Consider the following 26,451-nt stretch of genomic DNA (forward strand, 5'->3'; position numbering starts at 1 on the left):
AACAAGTGTAGCTCTCTCTGACACCCGCAGGCTTCCCTCCCCTCCCGCCGATCCAGCGGTGCCGTTCAGGCAGCGGCACCGGGGAACGTCAGTCCTCGAGCCCCATCTCCCGGTTCTTGGGCATCCCTGGGGCAGGGGGGGCTCCCTCGGGGGCTCCCACAGCTCTGGAGGCCTCAGGTTCTCGGGTCCCGAGGGTGCCGGTGGTGCGGGGACACGGGAGCACCGTCCCCTCGCGCAGACGGGGAGCAGTGGAGGCTGTGCGGGGTCCGGGGTCCTGCGCGGGAGGGAGAGGAGCAGGTGCGGGGAGGAGGCAGGCGGGGGTTACCCGGTCAGTTTGCAGAGATGCTGCTGTAGCTCTTCTTGACGGGGAAGGTCAGCTGCCCCGACAGGTCCAGCGACAGCGCCTTGGGGTGCAGCGCCCGGCGCGGGTGCAGGGGGCTGGAGCCGAGCCGGGGCGAGTAGAGCACCAGCAGCTCGGGGCCCAGGCCGGCTTCGGGCAGCAGCACCTCGGGCTCCGTCCTGGCGCGCTGCAGGCGCGGCGAGGGCTGCAGGCTGTGCCGCTTGGGCGGCGGAGGGCTGTGGTTCTGGAACCGCACCGTCTTCACTTGCTGCAGCGAGAAGGGGACCGGGGTCAGGTGGGAACAGCAGCCCCCCCGCCCGCCGCCCCTCAGTGCCCAGCCCTGCAGAACCAAGGAGGATGTGCCGAGGGGGCGGCTGGATCCTTCCTGGGGCACTGGATGCCTGCGGAGAAGCCCAGGGGGACGTGCAGCCGATGGCAGGTGGAAGGGAGACCCAGGGACCAGCACAGCAGGGCTGGTGGCTACTGGCGACCAAGGAGAGTCGGTCCCGAGAGCCATTGACTGAGTTATCGGGAGGGAAGGAGCAGGAGGCAGCACAGCACCGGGAGGGTGGGCAGCCTGTCCTGCCCTCAAGAGACCTGCAGGTTCTCTCAGCTGATGCTGTGCTGCCTGGGAGCTCTGAGGCTGCCTGGGCTTGTGGAGTGATTTGGGCACCTCTTTGGGTATCATGGGAAGAGGAAGCTTCACTAGCGCAATTTACAGAATGATTTCACTTTTATGAAATTTCTCTCTGGCTGCCAGAGGGGAAAGAAATTCCCATTCCAAATAGCTCAGCCCAACCGACATGAGGGAGATGGGGCAGCTCTGCAAAGCTCTGCCTGACACAAGACCTGACAGAAGGTCTGTGGTATTTGCCCATTCCCTCCCAAACTCTTGGAGACTTTGATGGGATAATTTTATGATTCAAGACCTCAGAAAGGTCTTAATATTTGCTTGTGACTGAACTTGGTGACAGGGACAAAGCCCCTGCCTTTCTGTAGGGCTTAATCTGGAAAGCAGTGTCAGCAACACAAATACCTGATTTCTGAATGCAGGTGCCAATCTCAGTGATTTCTATTGGAAGAAAACCTGGTGAGGATGGAGCAAAGCCCTCAGGGGATTTGGCCCTGGTCAGTATTGGCTGACACTGCTGGTTCCAAGGGGAGGGGGACCCTCTGGAGCACAGGGAAGCACTGGCCGTACCTTCTCGGCGCTGTTGCGGCAGGTCTCTGGTTTCACCAGGATGGACGGCGGGGCTGACGCAGGCGGCTTTGGAGCTGCCTCACTCTTCACTGGAGGGTCTTTGGCATCCAGGATCACTGAGCTGCACACGGAGGGGGTTCGACTCTCCCCTCCCCTGACCACAAGCGCCGGTGAAGCCTCGTGGGAGAAGTTTGGCCTCGTTGCCTCGTCCATGCCGGCTCCGGGAGGGACGCTGTGTGACGGGGAGCTGATGTGTGGGTAAATCTGGAACTGCTGAGGTCGCCCCGCAGCCGCGGAAGGACGCCTGAGGGAGCCCGTGATCTGCACGGGGGTCCCTGCCTGCCCCGGCCTCTGCAGGGATCCATCTGCGGAGCAAGGAGCGATGGAAAAAGAAAGTCAGCAGAAATCCAAAATGGCACAGAGAGAGCAAAGGGGCAGAGTGAGCAGTGGTCACAGCCCTGCACGAACAGCCATGTTCACAGGATGCTGTGGGGCCGTAGCTCCCAGGGATTGGCACATGCCCTCCCCCCAGGCACCGGGACTAGCAGGCAGCAATTCGACCAATTTTGAGTCTAAAACCACAGACAGTGTCCCCTGCCAGGGCACTGCCTGCCTCCAGCAATACTGCCAGTGCTAGGAGTGCATCACTTGATTCCCCATATACTCTTGGAAATGTATTTTAAGACAGTGTGCATGGGCTGACGATAAATCTTGCAGCCTCCTTGGAAAGGATATAACCACTGAGCTATGCATAAACCTTTGCAAGGAGTTTTTCCATGGTGAGGCAAACACCCTGGAATTCCCAAAGCAGCCAGAGTGGGGCCAAGCAGGGGTGTGGAACCACGAACCGCAGCAGCTGGTGTGGTTTTGGGGAAATGTGTCTGCTCTCCCTCCCAGAGCCCCCCCAGTCACTTACTCTTCCTGGCGCTGCCGCGGCCGCGCCGCAGCGGTGCCGGTCCCACCGTGCTCCTCCCCGGAGAGGGGATAGGGATGGGCAGCAGCACCGGCTTCAGGACTCTGCTTTGCCTCGGGCCATTTTCAGAGATGCTCCCTTGGGAGGAGAGCGAGGAGGTCGACAGTGTCCATGAAGTGTACAGGGAAGGCATTTTTGAGTCAGTGAGACTCGACTTCCTGTTGGAAAAGGAAAAGAAGGGTGAGAGCTGCTGGGTGCCATCCTGCCTGGTGAGGGACCCTCTATTCCCTCTCCAAGTGTCTTTGTTTCATGTAAGAAAAAGCAAACCTGAAGAGGGGAGCCACATAGTTGCTGGGGAAGACGCCGACTCTGCCCGTGACGAGAGACATTCCTCTTAACCAGCCGTCATGGTCCTTCCCAAAGACACGGACCCCTTCTCCCTTCTGCAGCTCCAGCTCATCTGGTCCATGAGGCACATAGGAGTGGAGAGCCACACACCTGGGGAAAGAGGATGTGAGGGAATGCAGAACTGCCCCCGTGCAGGGTGGCTGGAGCATCCTGGAGCTCTGGGGTCTGACTGACCCACGTGTAACAGCAGTAGAAGAAAATGGTGTATATTTCAAAACTATCTCCTATTTGTTCTTTAAAGAACTTTATTTTGTCTCCAGTGTAACACACTTAATTGCACTGTTGTTTTTTTTTTCAAAGGCAATGTGATCTGCTCCCAAGTATCAATGAGTTACAGCCCTATACAGCAATTACTGGGTGTTATTTACAAAACAGAAACAACAGACTAGTTGTCTGGACAGTCAGGGGGTATCCCAGAACCTTCAGGGCCAGTCTGTGTGAGGGGCTGCTCCCCTGGGGACTGGCACAGCCCAGGTGGGTCAGGGTGTTCTCATTCTGCAGTGGCTCATTGCTGTACAGGAGTCACCTCAAAGGGAGGGCCTGCAGGTGCTGGTCTGATACTGCAGGGCTGGAAAGGAGCTGCAAACCAAGCAGCTGGTGGGACCCTCTAATACCTTCCTCATTCTGTCTTAGGAGTTTTCCTGTCCTTGGCATTAAGTGTGTGCAGGAATCTTGGCTGACCTACGATGGTGTGTGTAGGTGCCCGAGCTGTGGGTGCTGCTTGTGGGCACCAGTGTTCCCACAGCCTGGCTCGGCACTGTGGGTGCTGAGTGCTGGGTAAACAGTGTGTTGTGATGCTGCTGTTATTTTAGGTCCATCACTACAGCGCCAGGCTGGTAAATCTTGTCTCGAGGAAAACAAATCATCACAGGGTGTTGTCCACACACTTTAACTCTGGGAAAGTTTTCAAAAATTGGATCGTTCAAAACGCCAATGGCCCTGAAGGTTTTAAAATAAATAATTAGAGGTGCTTGAGGAGTGATTAGTTTCTTCACTCTTAAAAAAAAATTAAAGTGTATTGTTGACAAACAGGCAGAACTGTTTGTCCATAAATACTGCAGTGGAGGAGTAAGGGGCAGGGACGGTTCACCTGCTGGGAATAGAACAACTCAGCTGTGACAACAGGTCTCTGCCACCCCCTGCTAAGACCAGCCAGGTACGTTCCTAGGTGGATCTGCATTTGGATCTGAGCTGTGCTCAGGTCTGCCTGCACCTCCTGGCTGGCAGGAGCAAGCTGAGGGAGAAGGTACAGGAAACTACACCCCCCTTCCCCCAGAAGTATTTCAGCTTCCTTACGTACAGGTAAGCCGGCACGTGGTGCTGCAGGTGGGGAAGGGTGACGATGGCTGCTGAGGGCCCCAGAGGTCCTGGTGCGGGGTAGTAAGAGGTGCTGACCTATGGGAGGAAAAAAGCAAAGAAAACAAGGTATTAGTCTGGTTATTGGCTTCTTTTAAGACTCTGGAAGAGCAGCTAAAAACATTTGACTGGCTTCACCCAACCTTCAAAGAAACCGTCAAAGACGTTTCAAGAAATAGAAGTTTGCAGCATTTGACTTAAAAAAAGATCCAGGCAGTGAGAGGAAGACAAAGAATCACAGAATCACTGGGGTTAGAAAAGACCTCCAAGATCGAGTCCAGCCTCTGCCTGATCCCTACCTTGTCAACCAGACCAGAGCACTGAATGACACATCCAGTCATTTCTTGAACACCTTCAGGGATGGTGAATCCACCACCTCCCCGGGCAGGCCATTCCAATGCCTCACAACCCTTTCAGTGAAAAAATTCCTCCTAATGTCCAACCTGAACCCTCCTGGGGACAGCTTGAGGCCATTTCCTCTTGTCCTGTCACTCTTTGCCCGAGAGAAGAGCCCAATCCCCACCTGGCTACAACCTCCTTTCAGGCAGTTGTAGAGAATAATAAGGACTCCTTTCCCCCAGGGTGAGCCCCCCCCAGCTCCCTCAGGTGCTTGACTCATGGTCCTTCCACATGAAGACACTTGCCAGGGCACAGCTCCGTTGGACTGACGGTGCTCATCCCATCCTTTAAGATGTTGGGGCTGTTGGGGCAGAAAAGCTGGGGTGGGGGGAGGTTCTAGAAGCAGTGATGGAACAGGATAACCTTAACCCAACAGCTGTGACTTCCAGGAGTCATGGGTAAGCCCTAAAACTGTATCTATTGCTAATCCCATAGATGGGAGATCCACTTGAGAGGGGAGACCCTCCTTCACCTCTCCTTGCATTTGGTATTCTCTCATCCCTCTTGGCTCTGAGCAAGATGAGTGCCTTTGATCTGTTCATGGTCTCTGGTGCTGTTTCAGGAACTGAAAGGTGTTTGGGAAAATGGCATTTCAAGCCCAGGCTTTGAACCAGGAGGAGACTGTTGCATCTGCCAGGTGAGGACTGGTGTGATCACTGCTGTTTCACTTGTTTATTTAGCTCCAGCTGGAAGTATTGAACCCTAAAGTAATACAGTCCTTGCCCCAGTGATCTTTAATGACTATGATTAAAGCCATTTACCACATCTGTGGTGTCCCAGCAGCCCCACAGGTCTGTGTGCAGGGCAGGAAGGAAGCAGCCATTGGCCACATGGGCAGAGACCCCTCGCTCAGGGTTGTGTGTGGCTGGGGTGGGTCTTTCCCCACTGTCATTCTGCACCTGCAGAGCGGTACCAGCCACCATAATGTCCTCTCTGGGCTCTCATAGGATCTTTGGTGGTCCAGGGAGGAACTGCACTCCCGTTTCTGCTACTGAGGTAACTGTACCTCACACGTGCTGTGCCAGAGCTGCTGTCACCTGCCAAGGGTCCCTGTAATGCTGGTGAGGCCATGGGCAGTGTGCTGGGCTGTTCCCATGCCCTGTCCCCCCTTGTCTTGAAGTTTGGGTGACACCCCCACGCTGAAGGGGTCTCTGAGGTGAAGTGTGAGCTGTTGGGGGTCCTCTACCTGGCATCCTGCTGAGGGTCCAGAGAGTACCCCCAAACCAGAACCTGCCTGTGGGCTGTTTCCATTCTTCTTCTGAGTTTGGTTTTGTGTTCCTTGTGCTCACTGGGCTCTGCAGGGAGCCCAGGAAGGTCCCAGCTACTGAACCTGTGGGTCTGTGCCAACCAGGCCCACTCCAACTCGTCCCTTTGGCTTCTGCCTTTGCTCTTCTGGTTGCCAGTGGTTCTGGCAGCACAGCAGCCCTCGGGGTGGGGCCGATGAGGGAGCACTCGTTGCTGCTCCAGCCTCTCCACACAGGAGACGCTGCTGTGTGGAGGGAGGATGGCAGTGGACAGCCTGGCATCCTTGGGATGCTCTTTTGCTGAGCTGTCCCTTCTACAGCACAAAACGTGCCCTGGGGTGAACTGCTGCAGGCAACAGCTCATTCCCATTTGGAATCCATCGCTGTGCACGCTGGGAGGCAACAGCCATGGTGCTGGCATGTCTGTGCTGGGCCATGGCTGTGCCATGACTGTGCTGTGGCTGTGCCAAGCTGTGCCACAGCTGTGCTGTGCTGTGTGGTGGCAGGAGTGTGGCCGCTGTTGGGAGGAACAGAGCCCCCAGCAAGGCAGGGCAGTGGCAGCGTTGTCCCGGGAAGCTCAGGGCAGCAGAACGTCTCTGGGCTGGGATGTGGCTGCCAGTCGTGCTCTCCAGCAATGACCACAGGCTCTATAATGATGCAAACTGGGGCTTTAATCTCGTGTTCATTTCAAATCTAATTTCTAGTGGTCAAGTCTGTAACGCGGTGCTGGAGCACTGGCTTGGCAAGGACTTAGGGAAAAAGAAAAGTGACTCACCAGCTCTGGTGCTCTCCAGTAAATTAAGTTAATTAAAACACCCCAGCAATTCCAGCTTCTGTCTCGGACCTGGAGTGGCAGGTCAGCTTCAAACCATCTCTGCATTCCTCATTTGCTAGTCCAGGCAGGGTCAGACCAGTTGTGTTCATAAAGTGGATTGGAAACTATAATTCTACTCTAATAATTATCATAATCAAAATGCTTGAAATTTTGGGATTCAGAGTTTGTTTTTCCTGCATTGGAGAAAAATTACAGCCTTTTATGGGTATTCCTGATGGAACTGTGTTGAAGTGTCCCCTTTTGGCTGGAAAGCCCCACGTTTTTCATCTCTATGTTCCCCTCTGCCTGGGAGCAGCCGTCCTTTAGCCTCCTCAAAGCTGCCTTTGCGTTTGCAACAGAGAGGAAAAAAGACTGGAGGAAATATTTTCCAGCCATGTATAACTGGTTTCAGCATTTGCTTTTGCTGATCTCCTGCAAGTACCTTGCGAGCCCTTGTAAGTACAAAGGGTTTAATTCCCTGCCTCTCCTGAAATCCTTCTCTTACTCCATCTCCCATTCTAGTGTGTCATCATCGTGATTCCCAGCGCTGCTGACACAGGCAAGTCCCTGCCGAGAGTGTCCATGCACTGCCTTGTGGGGAGGGAGGTTTCCCTCATCTCATCAGGGGGCCATGGAAGCTCTCAGTGCTCTCCTGGATGTTGCGTCCTGCAGGTTCCACGTCATTCAGTGCACAGAAAAGCCAGATGTAGCGGAGGGCAGCTGTGGGGTTTATCAGCTCCCTTCACCGAACGGCAAAGGGCAGCAGCAGCTCTCAGACAGACGTTCCCTGACCCAGGGAGCGCCAGGTCCAGGGAATAAGCTCAGCTGTGACTGGGAAGAGATTCCCGTGGTGGAGCGGGCGGGCGCCCCATTGCCCTCACCCCGCAGCCGCTTGCGCAACAGGCACATGCACAGACACGGCGGCCACAGCCCTGCAAACTGGTTCTGGCTCCGTCTGAGCCCGGCTTGGCACCGCCAAGGGGAAGGAAGAGCTGGAGGAGGAAGGCTGGGGCAGTGCCGGTTATTCCCTTTTATGGGCTGAAAGGAGTCCGACTGCTCGGCGGTGGTGGGAGTGCCAGGCAGGCAGGTGGTGCTGTGGGGAGCCCGACAACCTCCCAGCGCAGCACCTCCCGCTTCGCTTCTCCAGCCGTGCGCTGTCGCTGGCTGTGCCCGGGTGCAGCCCCCTGTCCCCTCGGCCTCTCAGGTACCCTCACAGTGCCCACCTGGGCTTGCAAAGGAATCTCAGCTTTGCAGCTCAGTCATTGCAGGCCCAGAGGTGGAAAGAGAAAGCTGCATCCTGTGCAGCCTCAGGAACAGCACAGGTTCCACCCTCTCAGCCCCCTCCACGCACTCACACCACACCCCACACCCCCCCGCCGCAGACCTCTGGGAGCAACACTGCTGCTTGGAAACAAGGAAATCCCAACCCTTCGAAGGCCAAACCGTTACATGTTCCCTCTTTGATTCTGCTATTGGCAGTAGTTCAAACATTTTGGGTAAAATCCCATTGGGGGTCTGAGACATGATACTGTTTCAATTGAGTTACGGAACTCTGTAAGGCTTCATTTCCCCTCCACAACTCAGGATCTCACATGCTGGCTCTTTGCAGGCTGGTGCTCAGTACAGAATGCCTGCTGGGTGTTATTGTCCAGATGTGAACTGCCAGGGGCAGCTTCATAAAATGTTGGAACAACCTTGAATATGAAAGATGTCACATAAATCTAAAGAAACCCCTTTTTCTCCTGTTTCAGATGATCTGTGAAGATTCTGGACTCAGATCTTTAGTCAGAACGGGAAGAAGGAATGAGACTCTTCTGCCTCCTAAAACTAAGAGTGGATACAGTCCAGAAGGTTGGTCTACGTTTATATCTCAGTCCCCCAAATCAGGATGGTCCCAGCTTTAGGATGCAGACTGGTATTGCCACTGCCTTACCTGGACAGGGGTGCTGTAGGGGAACTCGGCTTTCTCGTTGCTCTGGGTGGCCACAGTGGGGTTGCTGGAGCTGATGAGCACAGGGGAGCTGATCTCCAGGGCTGGGCGCTCGGCAGGCGCGTGGACCATCCGGTTGAGGGTGTTGAGGGCTGTGGTGATGGAGAACTGCCGCAGGCTCTTCCTCCTGGAGTCGGGCACCTTGGGGAAAGCTGGTGAATCCGTGCCCTTCGCCTTGGGAGATGCCGTTCGCAGGGACGCACTTTTAAACTGAGGGGACCAGTGGGTTTTGGAGGTCTGCAGGAGCTGCCGGGCGGTGGTGTTTGGCTGGGGGAGACAAAGGGAGACGTGATGTGGTTTCAGAAGTTACACCTGGTACAGCCCCCGACTGCTCTGTTTCCCCTTTCCAATCTGGCAGCAGAGCTGCAGGCAGGGTTCAGGTGACCTTACAGGTGATCTTTAAAACCTTGGGGCTCAGTCATTTTCCTCATCTGTCATCAGTGACAAATCCTGGATGTAAAATTCCTGATGCGAAGCTGACAGCAAAATTAAATTAGTTTAAAACACTTGTTGCTGAGACAGGGGTTTATTGAGGTTCAGGGCTCCCCCTGGTACGTTCCTTGTCCAAGGCTTTGGCTGGTAGAGGTGCAGGGAGAGCTGACTGGCTCTTTCACAGTGCTTAATAACTCTAATTCTGAATTAGAAGGGACATTTGGATACATCTCCCTTTCCCCATCTGTGTTGGCACATATGGGTGCATCTTGCAGCAGGACACCCAAGCCCTGCAGCTGAAGGCAGGGCACAGGCTCGGAGAGGCCATCACTGGTGGTGACTTTCCCAGCAGCATTAGATCCACCCAATCCCATCTCCCTCAGCCTGAACATTCATGGCTTGATGCTGCTTCCATTGAAAAAATCCTGGCTTGTTAAGCATTGGGGTTAATGAGGGAGAGGCAGGCCCCGAGTTTGCATATGGGCAGCATTCACACAGTATTTCTTGGAAACTGCTGATCAGGGTGTTAATAGCAAAGGGCATGTGGTGACAGTGTTTTTCACCACGATGGGTGCCAGAGGAATTAATCATGATTTACTGCTGACATTAACGAATTGCAAAACTTGGAGATTCTCACCCACTCGTGGGAGGCAACGTGCCTGACGCCAGGGATGGACAGGGGACTGAGGAAGGAGAGGTGCACGTGGCTCCCAGGAGTTGTTTTCACATTTTCCCTCTCCAAACTAAGTTTAAAGCCCACAGTGTGTGCGTATGTACATGTGTGCCATGGCCATCCTGTCATTTCTGTGTGTGATCAAGCTCTAGCCTGAATTGGAAACATTCTTCTGCCTCTCCAAATACCAGAAGATGCGAAAAAAGGTCACAAACTGCGTGTCAGAGCCAGGAGAACCCTCATGTCTCTCACCAGCAGCCCTACCTTTGCCTTCTCCAGGATTAATTTCTAATTCCTTGGTGGGTCTATGTGTCCCTGACTAACTTGTGTCTGTTAATGCCAGACTTAAATAAGTCATTACTGAAGCTAAAATGATTTCATTAAGTGAAAAGACATTTTTCAAAATCTATTAGAGCTTCAAATAAGGTGTTTTGCTCATGTCCTCCTATAGAACAGCCACAAAGCAGAGCTTGCTGTAATTATGGGCATTACAAGTATTAATTTTATTTCTAGGAATTGGTGCTGGTGCCATTTACACTCTGCATCTCAAGCTAAGCTGCACAACACAATTAATGTCTAGACTAGTGCTAAAAAAATTCTGTCAGGGAGCAGAGTGGCTGGAAGGCCTCCAGAGCTGCAGCACTGGGAGGACTGGGAACGCTGCCTGCGACGCACTGAGCTGGCCCTGGCTGAGCTGGGGGGCACCTGCATCCCTCTCTGGGTGCCCTTTGTCCCTCTGTGTGACTGTGGGGCATTGGGGTGCTGGCAGCAGTGTCTGAGGGGACTTGGGAACCGTCCTGATACCCAAAAGGAGCTCCCAAGGATCTGGGGAATGGCAGAGCACCGTGGACTGCAGGGAAGCTGTGTCCCAGTGCTGTAGGTGGTACCTTATGGAAGGTCAGGCTGTCCTTGTTTTCCGCCTTGTCCCGGCTCCGCAGGTCGAGGTTGTAGAGGGCCCTGCCAAGGGGCTGGGGCAGGGGCAGGTGCTTGATGACTTGCACAGAGCTGGCTGGGAAAACACCACTGATCCCGTTGACCTCCCCCAGGTACCAGTTCTCGTCCAGCTGCCGGAGCAGCACAATGATGTCCCCCTTGTTGAACCGCAGCTCCCCGGGGTTGTGCCCACGGTAGGTGTACAGGGCCCTGGCTCGTGGCACCTGGGGGGAGAGAAACAGCCCCTGTAGTTCGTCTGACACAGACAGAATTCCCCAAAAGCATTTGTAATTACTGGGAAAAAAATGTAGAGGTCTAAGGCTTAAGCATGCATCTGTTGGGATTAACTACCCACATCCTTTCTTGATGGGTTTTACTAATGAAGACAAGCTCCCAAATACTTATGCTAAGTTTGTATCAAGATGAAAAGCAGGCTGGACTTGTTTAAGAATATTAAGAAACAGTTAAGGCCTTAAACTAGTCTTCCCATGGGATCTTACTGCCTGCTATAAGGTCCCCTCCTAACAATGTCTATTTTAATGACTCAGGTATTTCTATTTTAGAAGGGCTGGAGCTCGCAGCCATCATCCAGCTGACCTGGTGGCTGTCACCTGCCAGGACAACAGAGCAGAGCAAGGTGAGGGCAAATTCTGCTCTCATATAGTTCTCTCACCCTTTAACACATGGGACTGTGGTGTTATTTCAGCCTTTACCAAGGTTACAGTAAGGGGTGGCTTAATGTTATCGTTGCTGCAGTGTAATATGAGAAAGAGGAGATACACCAAAACCAGAAGATGAGAGAACTTTACCATTTTGACTCACCAAAATATAATTACAAAGTTCCTTTAAAACAGCTGCTGTGCTGAACCCTGTCTGTACCACAACACTCTGGTGCAGCTCCCATCCACCCTGCAGTGATGGGTCCCTGGCACAGTGCAGTCCTCAATCTTAAAGGATAATCCAAATACTGAGCTCCATTTCTGGCCTCTGAGCTGGTGCCACAGATATGAGAGCTCTGTGCTGAGAAAAGAGGAAGCCAGGATTGTCCCCAGCTCTAGAGCCTTGATAAGCTTTAACCAGAGGTGCTGGTGCCTGGACAGGGACAAGAGGCTTTTCAGTAGCTTCTGTGCTGGTCTCTACAGGTCTGGATTGTTCTTCTTCTTTCTTTAGAGGCTGCCAAGTGCTGTGGCCTGCTGAGTAGGGCCTGGCCTGCAGTTTCTCCAAGCCATAGTCACCCTATCCCACTGATCTCATGGGAGATGGCACTTCTGTATCAGTGACACTTTCTGGCTTTTCCTGCCTTTTACTGTGGATTTCCCCAAACCCACCTGTGTCAGTGCCCAAAGCTCAGGTAGGACTCCTGTAGACATCCCTCCCCCTCAGCCACTTTTGAAAGGTCGGGAAAGTGGAAGAGAGAAATTCAACATTAGTTTCCTGAAGTGTGGAAGAGGTCAAATTTCCTATGGAAATTGTTAAGGTTTTGGGAAGAAGACATCTTCCAGCATTCCCAAACACTGATGCTTGGTAGGAAAAAGGAATCAAGAAGAGAAAAATTTCACGTACTGCTTTTACTTCAAAGCCTTTGAAAGGGGAAGCAATTAGTTTAATGTTTAGTTCTAATTAACTCATCCTGCCTGTTAATTTGTGTTCATAGTAAACATATGTGCTCTCCTCAGTGACACTGAGTGGGGAAAGTGAGGCTCAGGCCAGCATTGTTCTCCATCAGATCCGAGTTTCTATGGGAAACAGTGACTGTGTCCATGCCAGGGCCATGGAAACTCCCTGCAAACGCACTCCTGGACGTACGTGCTTTCCCACGAGAAAAACAGATCCTGGTGATAGAAGACATGGGTGGGCAGTTCTCCTTCAGAACCACTCAGGGACAGACTTGCTGGTGTTACACAAGGATTAGGAGCACAGACCTTGGGTTTGCCTCAGGACCGACCAGAAAACAAACAGGACTCCTGCAAAGTGTGAGAACAGGGCTTGGGAAGGAGCAGCACCAGCGGCCGGGATGTGAGGGAATGGCAGGATACAGCAAAACATTAAAGGCAGCAAGAACAAGTTATGGAAATATATTAAAAATAAGAGAAACTCTGCAATGAAATGCATGCCTGGTGCTAAGTGGGAACAGGGAGCCAACAACGGGGTGCTCAGAGCCTGGAATATTTTTTCTTCAGTAAGCAAAGGGATGAGACAGGAGGGCAGACTGGGATAAATAACTGAAAACCAGGTGGGAGAGGTGTGTTTGTGTCCTGTGGCTGGCTGACAGGACTTGGATGGATGGATGGTTGGATGGATGGGTTCTTTTTTCCTCTAAGCACACTCACAACCTTCAGTTCTTCACCTCCTCTTTCACCCTTTCCTCCCACTTTTGTGCCCTTTCACATCTCCCAGCCCAAGTCAGATTTTTCCAAAGTCTGTAATTTTTGCTATTTTAATTTTTTTTTTTTTAAATTTTGTTTGGCTGTTCAGATACTGAACCAAAAATATCCCAGTGATTTCCCAACTTTATTTAGGATATAAACCAAGCCTTTATCTACCCACAGGGAGCAACTAATGTGGTCTTTACTGCACCGGCCCATCACAAAATAAAGCTGCAAGCTGAAGATTTCAGAAAGATGTGCACCTGGGTCACTGTTTTTTAATATGTTCATGTGAAGCAGGAAAGACAAAGAGGAACACCAGACCCACCCTGTGGCCACAACGCTGGGGCTGGGGTTGGGCAGCAGAACCCCCACGGCCCATCGCTCTCCTGCGGCCGCAGATCTGATCTGATCTGATCCCTGTCTCAGCTTGGGATGGTTTCTGTCCACTCCTGAGTGCCCCAGATCCTCTCCAAGGCATCTGTTTTGCCTTGTTTAAAGTAGGTTAATTGCAAAGCAGAAACTGAGGTGCTAATTAACCTGGCGATAAAGACAAGGAGTGCCTGGAGGTGGCTCGCTCCGGGCTGAGGGCAGAGGGAGAGGCTTTCCTGGGCCAGGACATGGTCCTGGGTGCAGGGGCGGGAGCGAGTTTTGTGGAGTTTTCTCCCATTAGCATGTCCAGTTGCCTTTTGTTAATCCAAGGCAGTATTTCAGTTTAGCAGGGTGGTAGCGGCAGCAAAATGCTCAGCCAAATATTGCACACGCTGGCTGGCCCCTAGTGTGGGTTTGGCATCTGTCTGAACATCCCTCTGGGAAAACAGTGGGAGCAGCTCTGTGGAAAACTCAGCTAAAGGTTTCTGATAATTTGCGTAGAGTTTTGCTGCCCAGTAGCAGAGAGGGAGAAACTAGAGATAAGAAACCCATAAGAAACCCATTTTTCAATGCTGTCTCATTTTTTCTGGTTTTTCCCCTCTGTTTTTCCCTCCATCACACCTGAGTGGGACAGGACCCTGTCCCGGCCAGGCACAGGAGGTACTTCAGGCCAAGCCCCAGGGAGAGAATGCAGCAGGTAACACCAGGTGTGGAACCAGAACCCCCCCACGGCAGCACTGTCTCTGGGTGAGATGCTTTTCTCTCTTTGGCCACTCCACCAGCAGGGATGGTCATGGCAGATGCACCTCAATGCTTTTCCCCCATTCTCAGTGGATTTGAGGCCGATAAGGGAGAAAAGATTTTTTTTTTTTCGCTATTTTTGGCATTTGGCAGCAGGCTATGTCAGGGCAGCCATCCAATGCCTGAGTCTCCCTCCACACAAAACAAAGCAGCAGATTAAAAATACGTACATGTGTGTGAGGAAGCAATTCAGGGCATCTCTTTCTTGTGGAGAAATGCACTCTGTAATGACCTGAGAAGAGCTGGTTATAACTCCTTGTGATTGGCAGGAGGGGATTCATGTAAGATCCTGTACTCAGAGCACGGGAATTGACAAAAAGGAGAAGGAGAAGCAGCATGTAAGGCTGGCTGGGGAGGGAGTCACCAGGAGCAAAGCCAGGAGCTCAGGGAAGAGGAGAGGCTGCTGATGGAAGCTGGGAACACCTGTAAACCTTGTCCCAGGCAACTCCCTTTAAAACTACCCCAAAAAACAGCATGGTCCCGTGGTTACACCGGCTCTGCTGGAGGAGACTGATCCACAGTTTGGATACTCCAGGGGGTTGTGAGGCTAAGGCCATGAATATCCCTGCACTGGGATCCATTCACTCCTGCACCCACTTCCAAGCACGGCTCGGTGAGATACAGCTGGAGACATTGGATGGGATCCTTCTGTGTCCCAGATGCTCTGACTTCACCAGCTTCCCTGACTGTGCAGATGGACATGTAGGATGAGGGGCATGTGAATCCGTGGAACAGCTCATTGTTATGGTGTCCAGGGGTGCTTCCTTCTGATTTATTGCCTCTGCTGATGCAGAGTTGGACCCAGCCCCCCAGACCTTGGTGGGCACCCTACTGACTCCAGTTGTGGGGGCAGACTCATGGGTCTGGGGATGCTGCTGGCAGATGGATCAGGAATGGCCTCAGACAGGCTTGGACCTGCACCTCGGTGTTTCCCCAGCTCTGATTTTCCTAACCACGGGCAGAGAATGCCCTGGAGTGGCTCCTTGCTCCGCTCCATCCTGCCCCTTGAAGGTACTTGAAGGCAGCCTGCTGCTCCAGGACTGCTCTCTCCTCCCCCTCCAGAGGAATGTCTCTGCAGTAAATCCCCAGGGACTGATCCCGATCTGGGTGATGCCGAAAAGTCAGAGAAGAGGGAGGTCACACCTGTTCCCTTGTTCTTCCCAAGGGCCTCCTGCAGGAGACCCATCAGCACAAATGTCAGCAAAAATCAGGCAGCACAAATGTCTCACCCGGAGGCAGCCAGTGACTCCAGGACAGATCTGAGGGCACAACCCAGGCCACACTTCTGATGAGCTGTGACTTAGACACTGAGCGTATGGAGATGGGTATGATCCACATGCTGATGCCAAAGGAAACGGACACGCTGGCTCTTCACAGAGATGATCAATAACATCTCTGTTCGTTCTGATTCCCGAGAGCCACCTCCAGCATCCTGCCACTGGCTGCCTATGTCTCCATGGGATGAATGAGTCCCATTCCCTGTTCTGTGTGCTCAGCTAGCAAAGTTCAGGGCTCTGCAGGATCCAGGTGGATGAAAAGAGCTATTTGAATGTAAATTAATTGCCATTACAATTCTGTTTTTCTTCATTTTGGCAGAGGAGATAACTTCAGCCTTGTCACAGAGAACAAAACCTTCAAAAGTGAACTTGTCATTTCAATCTCTTCATATAATTATATTCTGAGGATTCAGACAGTTGGGTGGTTTCTGCATTATTTCTCCCCCGAGGAGGATTGTTCCCATCTTCCAAGCACATGCAGACTGTGTGCAGCAAAGAGAACAAAGCCAGTCCCTCCTGCTTACGTCAGCCCTGGAGCTCACCAGATCTTCCTAATTCCCTCCTGTGCCTGCTGGAAGACGAGAGCAGTGCTGGCCATGGCTAACGGTAGTGGCCATCTGCCCCTGAGCTGACTGGCCATCATGGGGGGATGCTGAAGATGTGAATTGTATGGATTTAGGTGGTTTTGTGCTGCTCCAGCTGCAGGGGTGATGGTAGAGGGACTGGGAGCACTTACCCCTTTGCTAACTCACACCCCTGTGATGCTCTGATGATAGAGGTTCATGTCACTTCTGGAAGTGGCTATTGTAGTTCTGGCTTTTTAATGCAAAGATGACATGAAAAATGAGGAAAATGATTAAAGAAAACACAGAGTGGCTTCTCTCATGGAGTGGCTGAGGGATGCTGAGGTACCACTGCTGGTGCACAGCCCCATGAGGAACGCCCGGCCAAGTGTCAGTGACATCCCCATACTGCCCAGGAGGCCAGGGCTGTGTCAGGCTTTGCTTTGCCTGTGTGAAACACTGGAGAGATTCAGGTGGGCAAGAGGAATGCCCAGGCGCACGCAGGGCAGGAGCTGGACCTGAGCAGGGCTTTGCTCCCGGATGCCAGTGGAGCCGCAGAGGGAGCAGGGACGGGTCTGTGAGAGGAAGGAGGGGACACGGGTAGGGCACGGCAAGGGGATGCTGGGGACTGGGGCCAGCGTGTTCGAGCTGCAGTGTCTGCATGAAACCCTTTCACGCCTCTTCCCTCGCTGCTGCCGTATCAGATGTGTCTCTGCTGCCGTCAGCAGTCCCGGGCAGTGGTTAAGTTGTGTGTCATGGGTTTAAGCTGCACGGAAAACAAACTGTGTCAGCCCTCGGCGTGCCCAGTCTTGATGCTCTGCCTCAGCACCGCCGTTCTCAGAAGTGGCTGTTTACTGTGCAGGGAGGAAACCTGCATCCCTCTCCCTCCTCCTCCTGCTGCTCCCCAGTCCTCTCCCTGCCGGGAAGGGGAGTGCTGATGTGGCTCCTCAGCCAGCACTGCCAGCCCTGGGCAGCACAGCCACCTCTGCCCATGGGCACCAGGCCCAGGCACTCTGCAAGCCAAGGCAGTGCTGGCAGCAGGGAGGGCCCTCACCTCTGTCAGGACACCTGCTACATCCAGCCCTGGCACACTGCAGAGCTGTACGGGAATCTGCCTCCTCCTCTCCCTTCTCTCCAGAGGGAAAATGACAAACTCAGGCCAGTGACAACTCCATGGGCCCAGGGACAGTAGCCAGGGACCAGCAGGGCAGCTGTGAGAAAAGGAGGACTCAGACTTTGAGACTCCTGGCTGACCACGGCACTGTGCAGGTGAGCTCGCAGAGGAGCCAGCCCTGCTGTGCTATTCCTGACTCGCCATCTGAGCCTGACTCATTGCCTTGGAAACAAATTAAAACACTTTTATGTGTTTGCAGCTTGGTACCTAATTTTGTAAAACCAGGGAAACTGGCTCCTGCTGTTGGTCATGGAGGTCCTTTGGCTTTCCACCACCTCTGGTACCACCCAGGAGTGCCCCACGCCCAGACTGTTGCACACACAGCTTTTAGGGGGTGTGTTGTCCATCAGTCTATACTGAGGTGACCCCACTCTCTTTGCAGTAAATAAAAGTGCTAAAACTACATGCAAATGGACAAAAGACATACACCAGTGTCCTGCACAAGGTGCCACCAGAACTGCAGGAGCAGCTCCTCATTCTGCTAGAATGAGGCAACAGTGATGGTGGAGGAGAGTTGGGACAAGCCCTTTCTCCAGAAAGGCCAAAAGGCCACACAAAATTTTGTAGCCAAATGAAGTGTCTCCGTGTCCAGCTGAGGGGCCCCATGGTGCACACCTGCCACCCCCAGCAGCTGTGGAGCAAGAGGATGCTCCCTGTCTCTGGCATGAAAGGAGCCAGCACCACCACTTCAGGCAGAGCTGGGCCTGGACAGCATCCCTGAGTTTGTGAGGTCCCTGCAGTGGTTGTCCAGCTCAAGGGGATGTGACACGTTTTGAGGTCATTGCCATGACTGTATGGGAAGTGCTGGGGGTTTTGGGAGGGTGAGAAGGGGGGTTGGCTCAGTGAGTGGGCCAGGAAATGCGTTTGCCTCTGGTGGGTGCAAGTATGGAGGTTGCTTTGAAGAAGACTTCAAGAAGCTCCAGCAATCCAAGTGCTGTCTGTCAAATCTAGAAAGGAGCTGGAGATGATTCTGGAGGAGAAGAAAATACCAAGATGCAGGCACTATCTATAGACGTCCGTGTGAAGGTGGGACGTTGGAGTGCGGAGTATTTTTATCCCAATAGAGGTGTTATCTGTCTATCTCCCATGAAATGCTGGAGGGGGGTGTTAAGCACTCAGTTCATGCAAAGATAAAATAGCCCAAGTCACAGTTAAATCTGCGTGGTCTGTGTTTTCCCAAGGCAAGCTGTCATATTCGGAATTTTTCTCCTCTAGCTCACTGTCCCATGTTTGTTGCATGACAAAGTTCAGCGCCCAAGTAGCTGTTTAGTGGCCTGGACGGAGTTTTGCCGTGTGCAGGGTGCAGTTGGGTCATCCACCCCATCAGAATTGGTTCCTGCACACCTCAGCACACACGGTCTGCTTGCTCGCCAGCGGCAGAGCTGCGCTCCGCTCGCAGCGGGGCTGCAGCCGGCTGAGGAGGAGCTTCTGCACAAGCCTTAACCACACCTGGCACATGCCAGGGGCGGTTCCTAAGAGTTCAAAGGCTTCGGCGTGGCTTATTTACGCATATACCTCCCAGCAGATCCTTTTATTCTTAAATTCCAGACAGTTTATTACGTGAAGATCCTGAAAATCCAAAGTCTTGTCCTCTCTGCATTGATGTTAAAGATCTGAAGGCCTGGCCTGAGGTGCCGGGAGCAGCTGCAGGGCGGTGCTGGGGGCTTAGGGCAGAGCCAGGTGCTCAGGGCTGCACTGCTGGAGTGGCTGCTCCACGGAGGCTGTGCAGGATCTGGCACAACCTGGCTGTGGATATGCGCGGCCGGGCCCACGTGCACAAACCCAGCACGTGCCCACCCCACGGTAGCTCATAGGAAGTGGATTCAAAAGGGATTTAAATGCCAGCAAATAAATAGCTTGGGATGGGCTGTAATTAGAAAATTCCCTGTATTTTAACAACTGGCTCGGGAAATTCCTGGCTAAAAACAGAGTGCTGTGTTTGTGCTAATCCAGCAGCCCCGCGGGGGCCTGCTCACTTATTCTGCTCAGAGTGAGAGGAGCTCTTGGCTTGCTGGGTGAGGAGGGATTTATATTACTTTTTGCCTTCACGGATGCTTAGGGGATGAAGAGCAAAGAGCTGGCAAGGAAACATCTCTGCTGAGAGAGAAACTTTGATCAAACTTGTGATTTTCTCAGCTCCAGGGAGTAAAGGAAGTTTATTTATAGAACAGCCTTGGTAAAAACAAACCCCAGCCCATATCCCGTGTTGGATGGCAGCTCTGGCTACAGTACAACGTGGGGCATGTCAATTGTGTTTGCTCTGTAGCACAAGGTGTTGAATAGCATTAGGAGTAATTAACAGCCTTTGCAGATTAGGGCAGTCTGTTTTTGGGGAGCACACAACCTTCCACTGCAGTAGAACACGGACACTGCAATTCCGAGTACCCAGGGAGCACCATGGTGGGATGAGCAGGACTGCACAGTAGCTGCTCTCGCTGTGATTCCTGACAAAAAGCATCTACTCTGAAGTTCACATCATCTGGAGGCCTCTGCTTACCCAGATTCCTTCAGGTGAATACCCTGGAACTCAAGCACTCCATGGTGTAGGGTGATGGCAAGTCACCCTCATCAGTGTCTCGTCTTTGCACTTCACAGGCAAACATGTCCCTGCTGTGACCAGGTGCCAGCACAGGGGAGGCTCCAAATCCCACTGGAGCACCCAAATAACGGCTGGTTCTGAATGCAGGTATTTAAAACCACCAAAACCAAAACGTGACTAATACATTGCATTCTTCACCTTGCAGCTGAGGATTACAAAGTGTTTTATAATTAAGTAACTAATTAAGTCTAAGAGCATTTCAGTGTAATGTGTTTTATGTCGCTTCCCAGAGAGGCACAGGAGCTCAGAGTGCCAGGGAACCAGCTGCAGCCCCCGCTACCCCACCACTCGCTGTCTCTGCTGATTCCCAGGAGTTTGGTCCTAAAACTTGTCTTGAAAACTTGTGGGAGCTGCAGACTGATGGATGTTGACATTATGTATCAGCAGCAAGTACCTACCTACCCTGAGAACCAGTAAAAGAAACATGAAACGAGTGAGAGAAAAGAAAACCAGAGGAGAGTACTTGTGCTTTTCTATCCAGGGGAGTCCAGTTGGAAAAACTATAACCTCCTTGACAGTTGGAATGCCAGCCTGGGATAGCAGTGACTGAAACCTGTCACTGTTGGATGGTTTGTACCTCGCACGAACGGCACCAGCAGCTCCCACAGCTTCCCTGGAGAGCTGGTGGCTCCCAGCAAGGGTGTTGCTTCGCCGCAGCCCTGCGGATGGAGCAGGGTCCCCACGGTCAGAGCAGTGTCCATGTGGACAGAGCAAGGTCCCCACGGTCAGAGCAGTGTCCATGTGGACAGAGCAGCGTCCCCATGGTCAGAGCAGTGTCCCTGTGGACTGAGAAGGGTCCCCGCGGTCAGAGCAGTGTCCATGTGGACAGAGCAGGGTCCCCGTGGTCAGAGCAGTGTCCATGTGGACAGAGCAGGGTCCCCATGGTCAGAGCAGTGTCCATGTGGACAGAGTAGGGTCCCCACATGGGGGCTCCCGCTGATCAGTCGGCAGCCCAAGGACTCGCTCTCTCTCCCACCTGGCCCCCAGGCACCTCCCGGTGCTGCAGCAGAACGCTCCGGGCTGGGCCATGTTGCCCACCCATCCCTACCCCCTACCCCTGGCTATGATGTGGCCAGGCAGCGCTCCTGGGAAAGGGACCCGGAGCCCGTGGCTCAGGGCTGCACTGCCACACGGTCCAGTGGGAACACCCGAGAGAGGAGCTCTGCAGGGATGCCTGGTTTTGGTGTGTGATCCATCCAAGACCCTTATCAGCACCACAGAGATTTCCTGGGACAGGCGTGCCAGCTCGTGGCCACAGGACACAGGGCCTCCCCCAGCAACACCCGCACGTGTGCACGGCTCCAGGACACCGGGGAGGACAACACAATGCAGGGGAGGACACCTGTCCTGTGCCTGCCAGACATTTACAGCTCTGCAGTTCTGCCCAATGCTCTGGGATGCAACAGCCCTTTCAGCTAAGATTTTATGTGCCATGAAAAGGTTTGTAGAGACATTGTACAGAAGAATACTTCAGGTGGGAGAAATGGAAGCCCAGGAATATAATGCAGGAAAGCTGAAGCCACAAGTCTCTACCCCAAATTCCATCTGAGCCAAGCTCCTTTAACAGGTCTAATATCATGTCCTCATTATTCAAGAAAAGCTTTTGTACTGTTAAAGAAAATGACAGAAAGAACTTTGAATTTTAAAATTAGCCTAGTAACTCATCCTTAGGTACAGTCAGTGAGTGCGTCAAATTTGGTATTTTTAACTAGTGAACCTCCAAGTACTTTGGCAGGATCAGCAGCATCATTGGGCAGGCTCATTCCTTTCCAGTGCGGGGGAAACTGAGGTGCAGTGATGGGAAATACTTTCTCCACCACTAACAGTTACAGCTCTGCAATTACTGACTTAATTGCTATCAGTCAAAAGCAGTGTATTGCCCAAAAGTCAAAGTGCCTGAAATACCCTCAAAAGCCAGGAAGCACCTGAAAACTCTGTGGGAAAACAGCTGCTGGGAAGTTTTTGTAAGGAGAAAGGCAAGCTGGCTTTGTCTCAGCCTGGGAGTCAATTCAATTCCTGCTGCAATGAACTTGAAACAGTCAAATATCACACGGAAACACCAGCCAGATTTGCAAACAAAACACTTGCTCTCATTTCAAGCACTCTGCAGTGCTGCTAACAGGGAAGGTTCCTGGCTCTGGGCACACAGCAGGAACCTTTCTATGCTCACAGACAGAGTAAAGAATATCAACCTTGCTTACCCCTTCCATGTGGATCCTGGGATTCGTTGCCAGGCGGTGCTGATGCAGCTGCAGCCCCCTGGGGATTCTCCTGATGGAGGCGGGGGAGGACAGGACCCCTGACCTCTGGATCGAGCCAAACCTGGTGACGGTTTGTCCACACCTGACTCCATCCAGGAGGCGAATGAGGAGCAGGTTGGAGGGGAGCTGCTCGATGCTGCACAGGACGAGGGTCCTGCACTCAGGGCACCGTAGCTCCTTCTGGGATTTCAGGATCCTTTGCAGACAGGGCTTGCAGAAAGTGTGCTGGCACGGCAGCACCTTTGCCGTGGCGTCGAGCTTTTCGAAGCACACAGGACACTCCAACAGGTCAAGGAGAGCCAAGTCATCCATCTTCAGTGCAGAACTCCGTCAGGAGCGGAGCTGGAGCCATCCACACCCCACATCCACTGGAGCTGGCTGAGATGCCTCCCTGTGCCTGCAAGAACCAGATCCTGGGCTCCAGCAGCTATCCTGCTCGGAGGGCGAGGGAGGAGGGAGCGCGGAGCAGAGCTCCACTGCTGGAGTGTGTAACGCAGCCACCTACATCGCAGAGCTGTTCCTCACCAGCCAATCTGCAAACTCACACGCTGCGCTCGCATCCCAGTTTGAAATGAGTCACTTGTGACTCAGTTGGCGCGAGGGGACGGGTCTGGGGTGGTGCCGGGGGCAGGAGCCCCAGGTCGTGCTCCCCGGGCAGAAGATCCCGGAGCTGGGATGGGGAGCTGCAGCAGGCCGGGCACGCTCCCCTGACGCTGTGCACAGGGCTGGCTGCAGAGCTCCTGCTCGGCACATCAGAACTGACACGGCGGTAAAAAATTCACCAGCTCAGGAGATGAGAGTCCCCGATAAACATCAGACCGGACCTGTTTATGCTCGGCTCCGGCTCTTCGCCGCCGCTCGCTGCTCACATCCCTCGCACACCTACACGCCGCCTCGGCTGTCAGATAGTCCCAATTTAGCTCGCTCCGTGCTCGTTTTGACAGCAGTTCTATAAAAAGTCCTCCAGGCGCAGCCACTCTGTGGGGGTACCTGGCGGGGCCGCGGGGCGCTCTGCGGTGTCGTCCTCGCCCGGTTTGGCTGCCTCAGCTCACTGAATCAACCAAGGAGGATTATTCCTCCCACAGCCTGAAGTGGCTCAACCTGTTCTGCTCCCCGGCTGTGCTGGCTGAGTCCAGGGCACTCACTATGGCGGGGTTCAAGCCTGGGCTTGCAGCGGCTGCATGGCCCTGCAGCACAGATGGGAGGGGATGTCCTGCACCCACCGAGGGGCCAAAGGGAGCCCTTGCACCAGGAGCTGGCACAGTCCTGCTGGGGGGAGCAGCATGTGCCAGATCCGATCCAGACACAGTTCCTGTACCTGGCACTCTAAACAGGGATTGACTGCTCCAGCTGCTCTGTCTGACGGATGCTCACCTCAACAGCAACCACTCTGTTGGGCAAGGGGGGAACCGGACACTGTGCTGGTTACCAGGGACAGGCTGACCTCTGCATGACTTTTGGTGCTGTCACCTGGGCTCCAGCAGTTCCTGTTGTTACCACTCCCAGGCCAGTTGGCGATGGGCTCCGTGCTGGGGCGTCCACAAATGGCCCCTGCAGGAAGGGTGTCCCTGTGCTGCAGTGAGACCTGAGCCCAGCAACAGCCCTGTGGTGTCTGAGGGGGACCTTCTTGCCCCAGCAAGCCCCTGGCTGTGGCACGGGAGGCCAGGGGACATCTCATGATATCTGTGATTTGCATTCCTTTTATCAGCTGGATTCCTATCTCAGGTCTGCCAGCTCGCACATACCGATGGATTGCTTAAGGAGTGCAGGAGATGCAGCAAAGGTCCGAGACAGTTTTGCTTACAAACCCTGTCGCATCTCAATTGTGTGTTTACAACCTACAAGTGCTACTAATACTAGAGGAGGAGTGTAAATCCAACAATCTCTCAGGTAACGCCACCAGATAACACCCTGCCCTCCTCTCAGGATCCTTCAGAAGTAGGGTGTGGAAAGGGTTAATGTGTCTTTCCAAAAGTTCTCCCCCCCAGATCATGATTTTGCCAAAACAAAGTTTTTCTTTTCTTTCTTTAATAGAGTAGCCATTTGGATAAATTAAACTGTTGACAAACATCTTCAGGATATGCCAGGAACCAATGACCTCACTCTGTTTCATCTCAAGTTTCCTTTTGCTTTGGTGCTTCTTTGTAGTCTGTCATATGGTGATGTGTGCTGGGTGCACACTGTTTAATGAGTGATGCTGCAAACAAGATCAGCTCGTCCGCCGGAGGTTGTAAATGCAATGCGTGCCATAAACTTTATTGAAAACAAAGGTTTTGAAGGTTATTTTTCTTTTTTACATATTCTTCCCTATTTGTGCCCTGTGATTAGCACTCAGGTTGTATTTTCATCTGATTAGAAAGGAAGCAGAATTATGAAGTATCCTGCAGTGGGTGGGTGCTGGAAAGGAAGCCAGCTGGCTGGTTCTCTGCACACCAACTCTTGCTCATCTCTGATCAGATCTGTTTAGTCCTTCAGCTTTCCTGAACTTTAGGGGCCAGTCAGTGTTAGCTGCACTTTCACAGCAATGGGTGGGACTGAGGGTCTGCCTGGGGGATGCACCTGCACAGTGCAGTGCACAGTTCCTGGTGAATTCCCATCACCAGCCACAGTCGGAGCATCCAGTTGCTCTGTGGGTGCCTCAGGAGGACCTAGGCCAGGGGATTCTGTGGTGCTGAGCACATTCCAGGGGTCCAGGGAATTGGGGATCTGGGGCTTCTCAAGGGTCGTCAGTGATATCGGTGTCTGCAGGAAGCCCCCTGTGCTCTCCATCTCTTGGGAATGCCATCAGGGATATGCTCTGTACAAGCTCCCCTGAGTCTGGCACCAACTCTGTCTCCTCTCTCCACAGGGTGTGCATCGCCCAGGCGGGGACAGGGGCTTTTCCAACCAGGAGTTTCTGAACTGCCACAACAGCCAAGCGAGACTCCGATCTGGGCTGCAGTCTCTGGTTCTGCTGCAATACAAAAGCTACCTGTGCTAACACACTTATATAACACATCAAATGTTCAGAGCACTTCCCAAAAGCTCATTCATCTGTGGAATGCCCCTCGGGCTAAGCATCCCACCACCACTTTACATGGAGGAAACTAGGAGATGAGGCCACAGTGTCCAATTTGGGATCAGGATGTGAGGCTTTCCTGGCTCTCCATTTCACACTCAGACCATTATCTGCCATCGCCTCTCCCTTCCAACGCATCTCATAATTGGGGTTAAAAAATAAAGGCAGAGCTAGAAAGCTGCTCATCCTTCCCTTTCATTTCAACAGTCTCTGTTTGATGCTGACGCTGTAATTAACTCAGGGCTGGATGCAGCGGGATGCCTGGTCTGGAGGACGCTGCTCTCGGGCCGCAGGCAGGGCTCCTGCCTGGGCATGGCTGGCTGCTGTCCTGGCCCTGCTGGTCTGCAGGAGCCCTCTGTGGCTTCCCAGGGAAGGGATGCCTGTTACTGAAGGGATGGAAATGCTGAAATATGTCTTGCAAGAGTCGTTTAATCCAAGAGGTTTATCATAGAGCTGGAAACTGCAAAACAATGTTGAGAGTGATGTGCATGTCCTTGCTTCCACATCAGGCGGCTGCACACGTCTCCCCTGGGAGTTCCCCACTTTTGGCTTCCCCCAGCTCCATTGTGCACTCAGAAAAGAACTCCAACGGATCCCAAAGAGAACACACTTTGTACCCATCATCTCACAGGAGCTGTGCTGTCCGGTGTGTGCTCCTTTCCACCTGAACAACGTCAGTGGGGGGGACAGGCTGAGTGTGCCCGGCCTTGGGAACTGGTCCATGGCTCCTTGGAGGAAAAGGCTGGTTTCATCCACACACATTGTGTAATGGAAACTGAACCCTGTCACTGCTGAGAGCATGGAGGCTTGGTAAGATGTGCCATGGCAGGAAGTGTGAAGTTGGTTTTCTGCAGGCTGTGTCACAAGTGCCTGTGGGAGCCTCAGTCTCTCCCATCACCTCGCTCCAAACCCTGCTCCAAACGTGTCTCCACTCTTTCCAGGGAGGGACTCCAGTGAGATTGTTGCACCCTCAGGATGCCATGTCCTCGGGCTGACTCCCTGCATGCTGCCTGTGCCAGAGGGCTCTCCAGCAGGACCAACATCCCATGGGTCTGGTGATGGGCTTCCAAGAAGTCCCTTTGGCAGCAGTCATGGGGTGGCTCTTACCTCTGAGTCCCTCTGGGTCCCTCTGGGCTCTCTGCTAGAAATTAAATGCGGAAGAGTGTGAACAACTGAGAGGAGCTTCTCTCCATTGACCTTTGTCTCGTGCTCCGGACCATCCTCCTCACCCCATCCTACATCCCACCATCCAACCCAGTGCCTGGTGTCACCAGCCA

General features: G+C 53.1%; 1 protein-coding gene across 1 annotated transcript; it reads right to left on the bottom strand.

Annotated features, from left to right (window-relative positions):
- Positions 1–97: 97 nt before the first annotated feature.
- On the bottom strand, positions 98–22,755 carry SH3RF2 (SH3 domain containing ring finger 2). Its single transcript, XM_027643393.1, has 8 exons — positions 22,057–22,755; positions 10,658–10,927; positions 8,609–8,932; positions 4,163–4,257; positions 2,782–2,952; positions 2,458–2,672; positions 1,542–1,906; positions 98–608 (listed from the first exon to the last, which is right to left on the bottom strand). The coding sequence occupies exons 1-8, from the start codon at positions 22,426–22,428 to the stop codon at positions 330–332; spliced, it is 2,091 nt and encodes a 696-aa protein (XP_027499194.1). The 5' UTR covers positions 22,429–22,755; the 3' UTR covers positions 98–329.
- Between the last annotated feature and the right edge of the window lie 3,696 nt (positions 22,756–26,451).

Source organism: Corapipo altera, unplaced genomic scaffold, assembly GCF_003945725.1.
Source record: "Corapipo altera isolate COAL_440 unplaced genomic scaffold, ASM394572v1 75, whole genome shotgun sequence".
Classification (NCBI taxonomy): domain Eukaryota; kingdom Metazoa; phylum Chordata; class Aves; order Passeriformes; family Pipridae; genus Corapipo; species Corapipo altera.

Bases quoted from the DNA above. Each gene is read 5' to 3' on its own strand.
- SH3RF2 (XM_027643393.1), bottom strand. From the start codon at position 22,428: ATGGATGACTTGGCTCTCCTTGACCTGTTGGAGTGTCCTGTGTGCTTC. The intron at 1,907-2,457 runs GTAAGTGACTGG...CTTGCTCCGCAG, and splicing joins CCGCGGCAGCGCCAGGAAGA to ATGGATCCCTGCAGAGGCCG. The intron at 609-1,541 runs GTACGGCCAGTG...TTCTCGCTGCAG, and splicing joins GCCGCAACAGCGCCGAGAAG to CAAGTGAAGACGGTGCGGTT.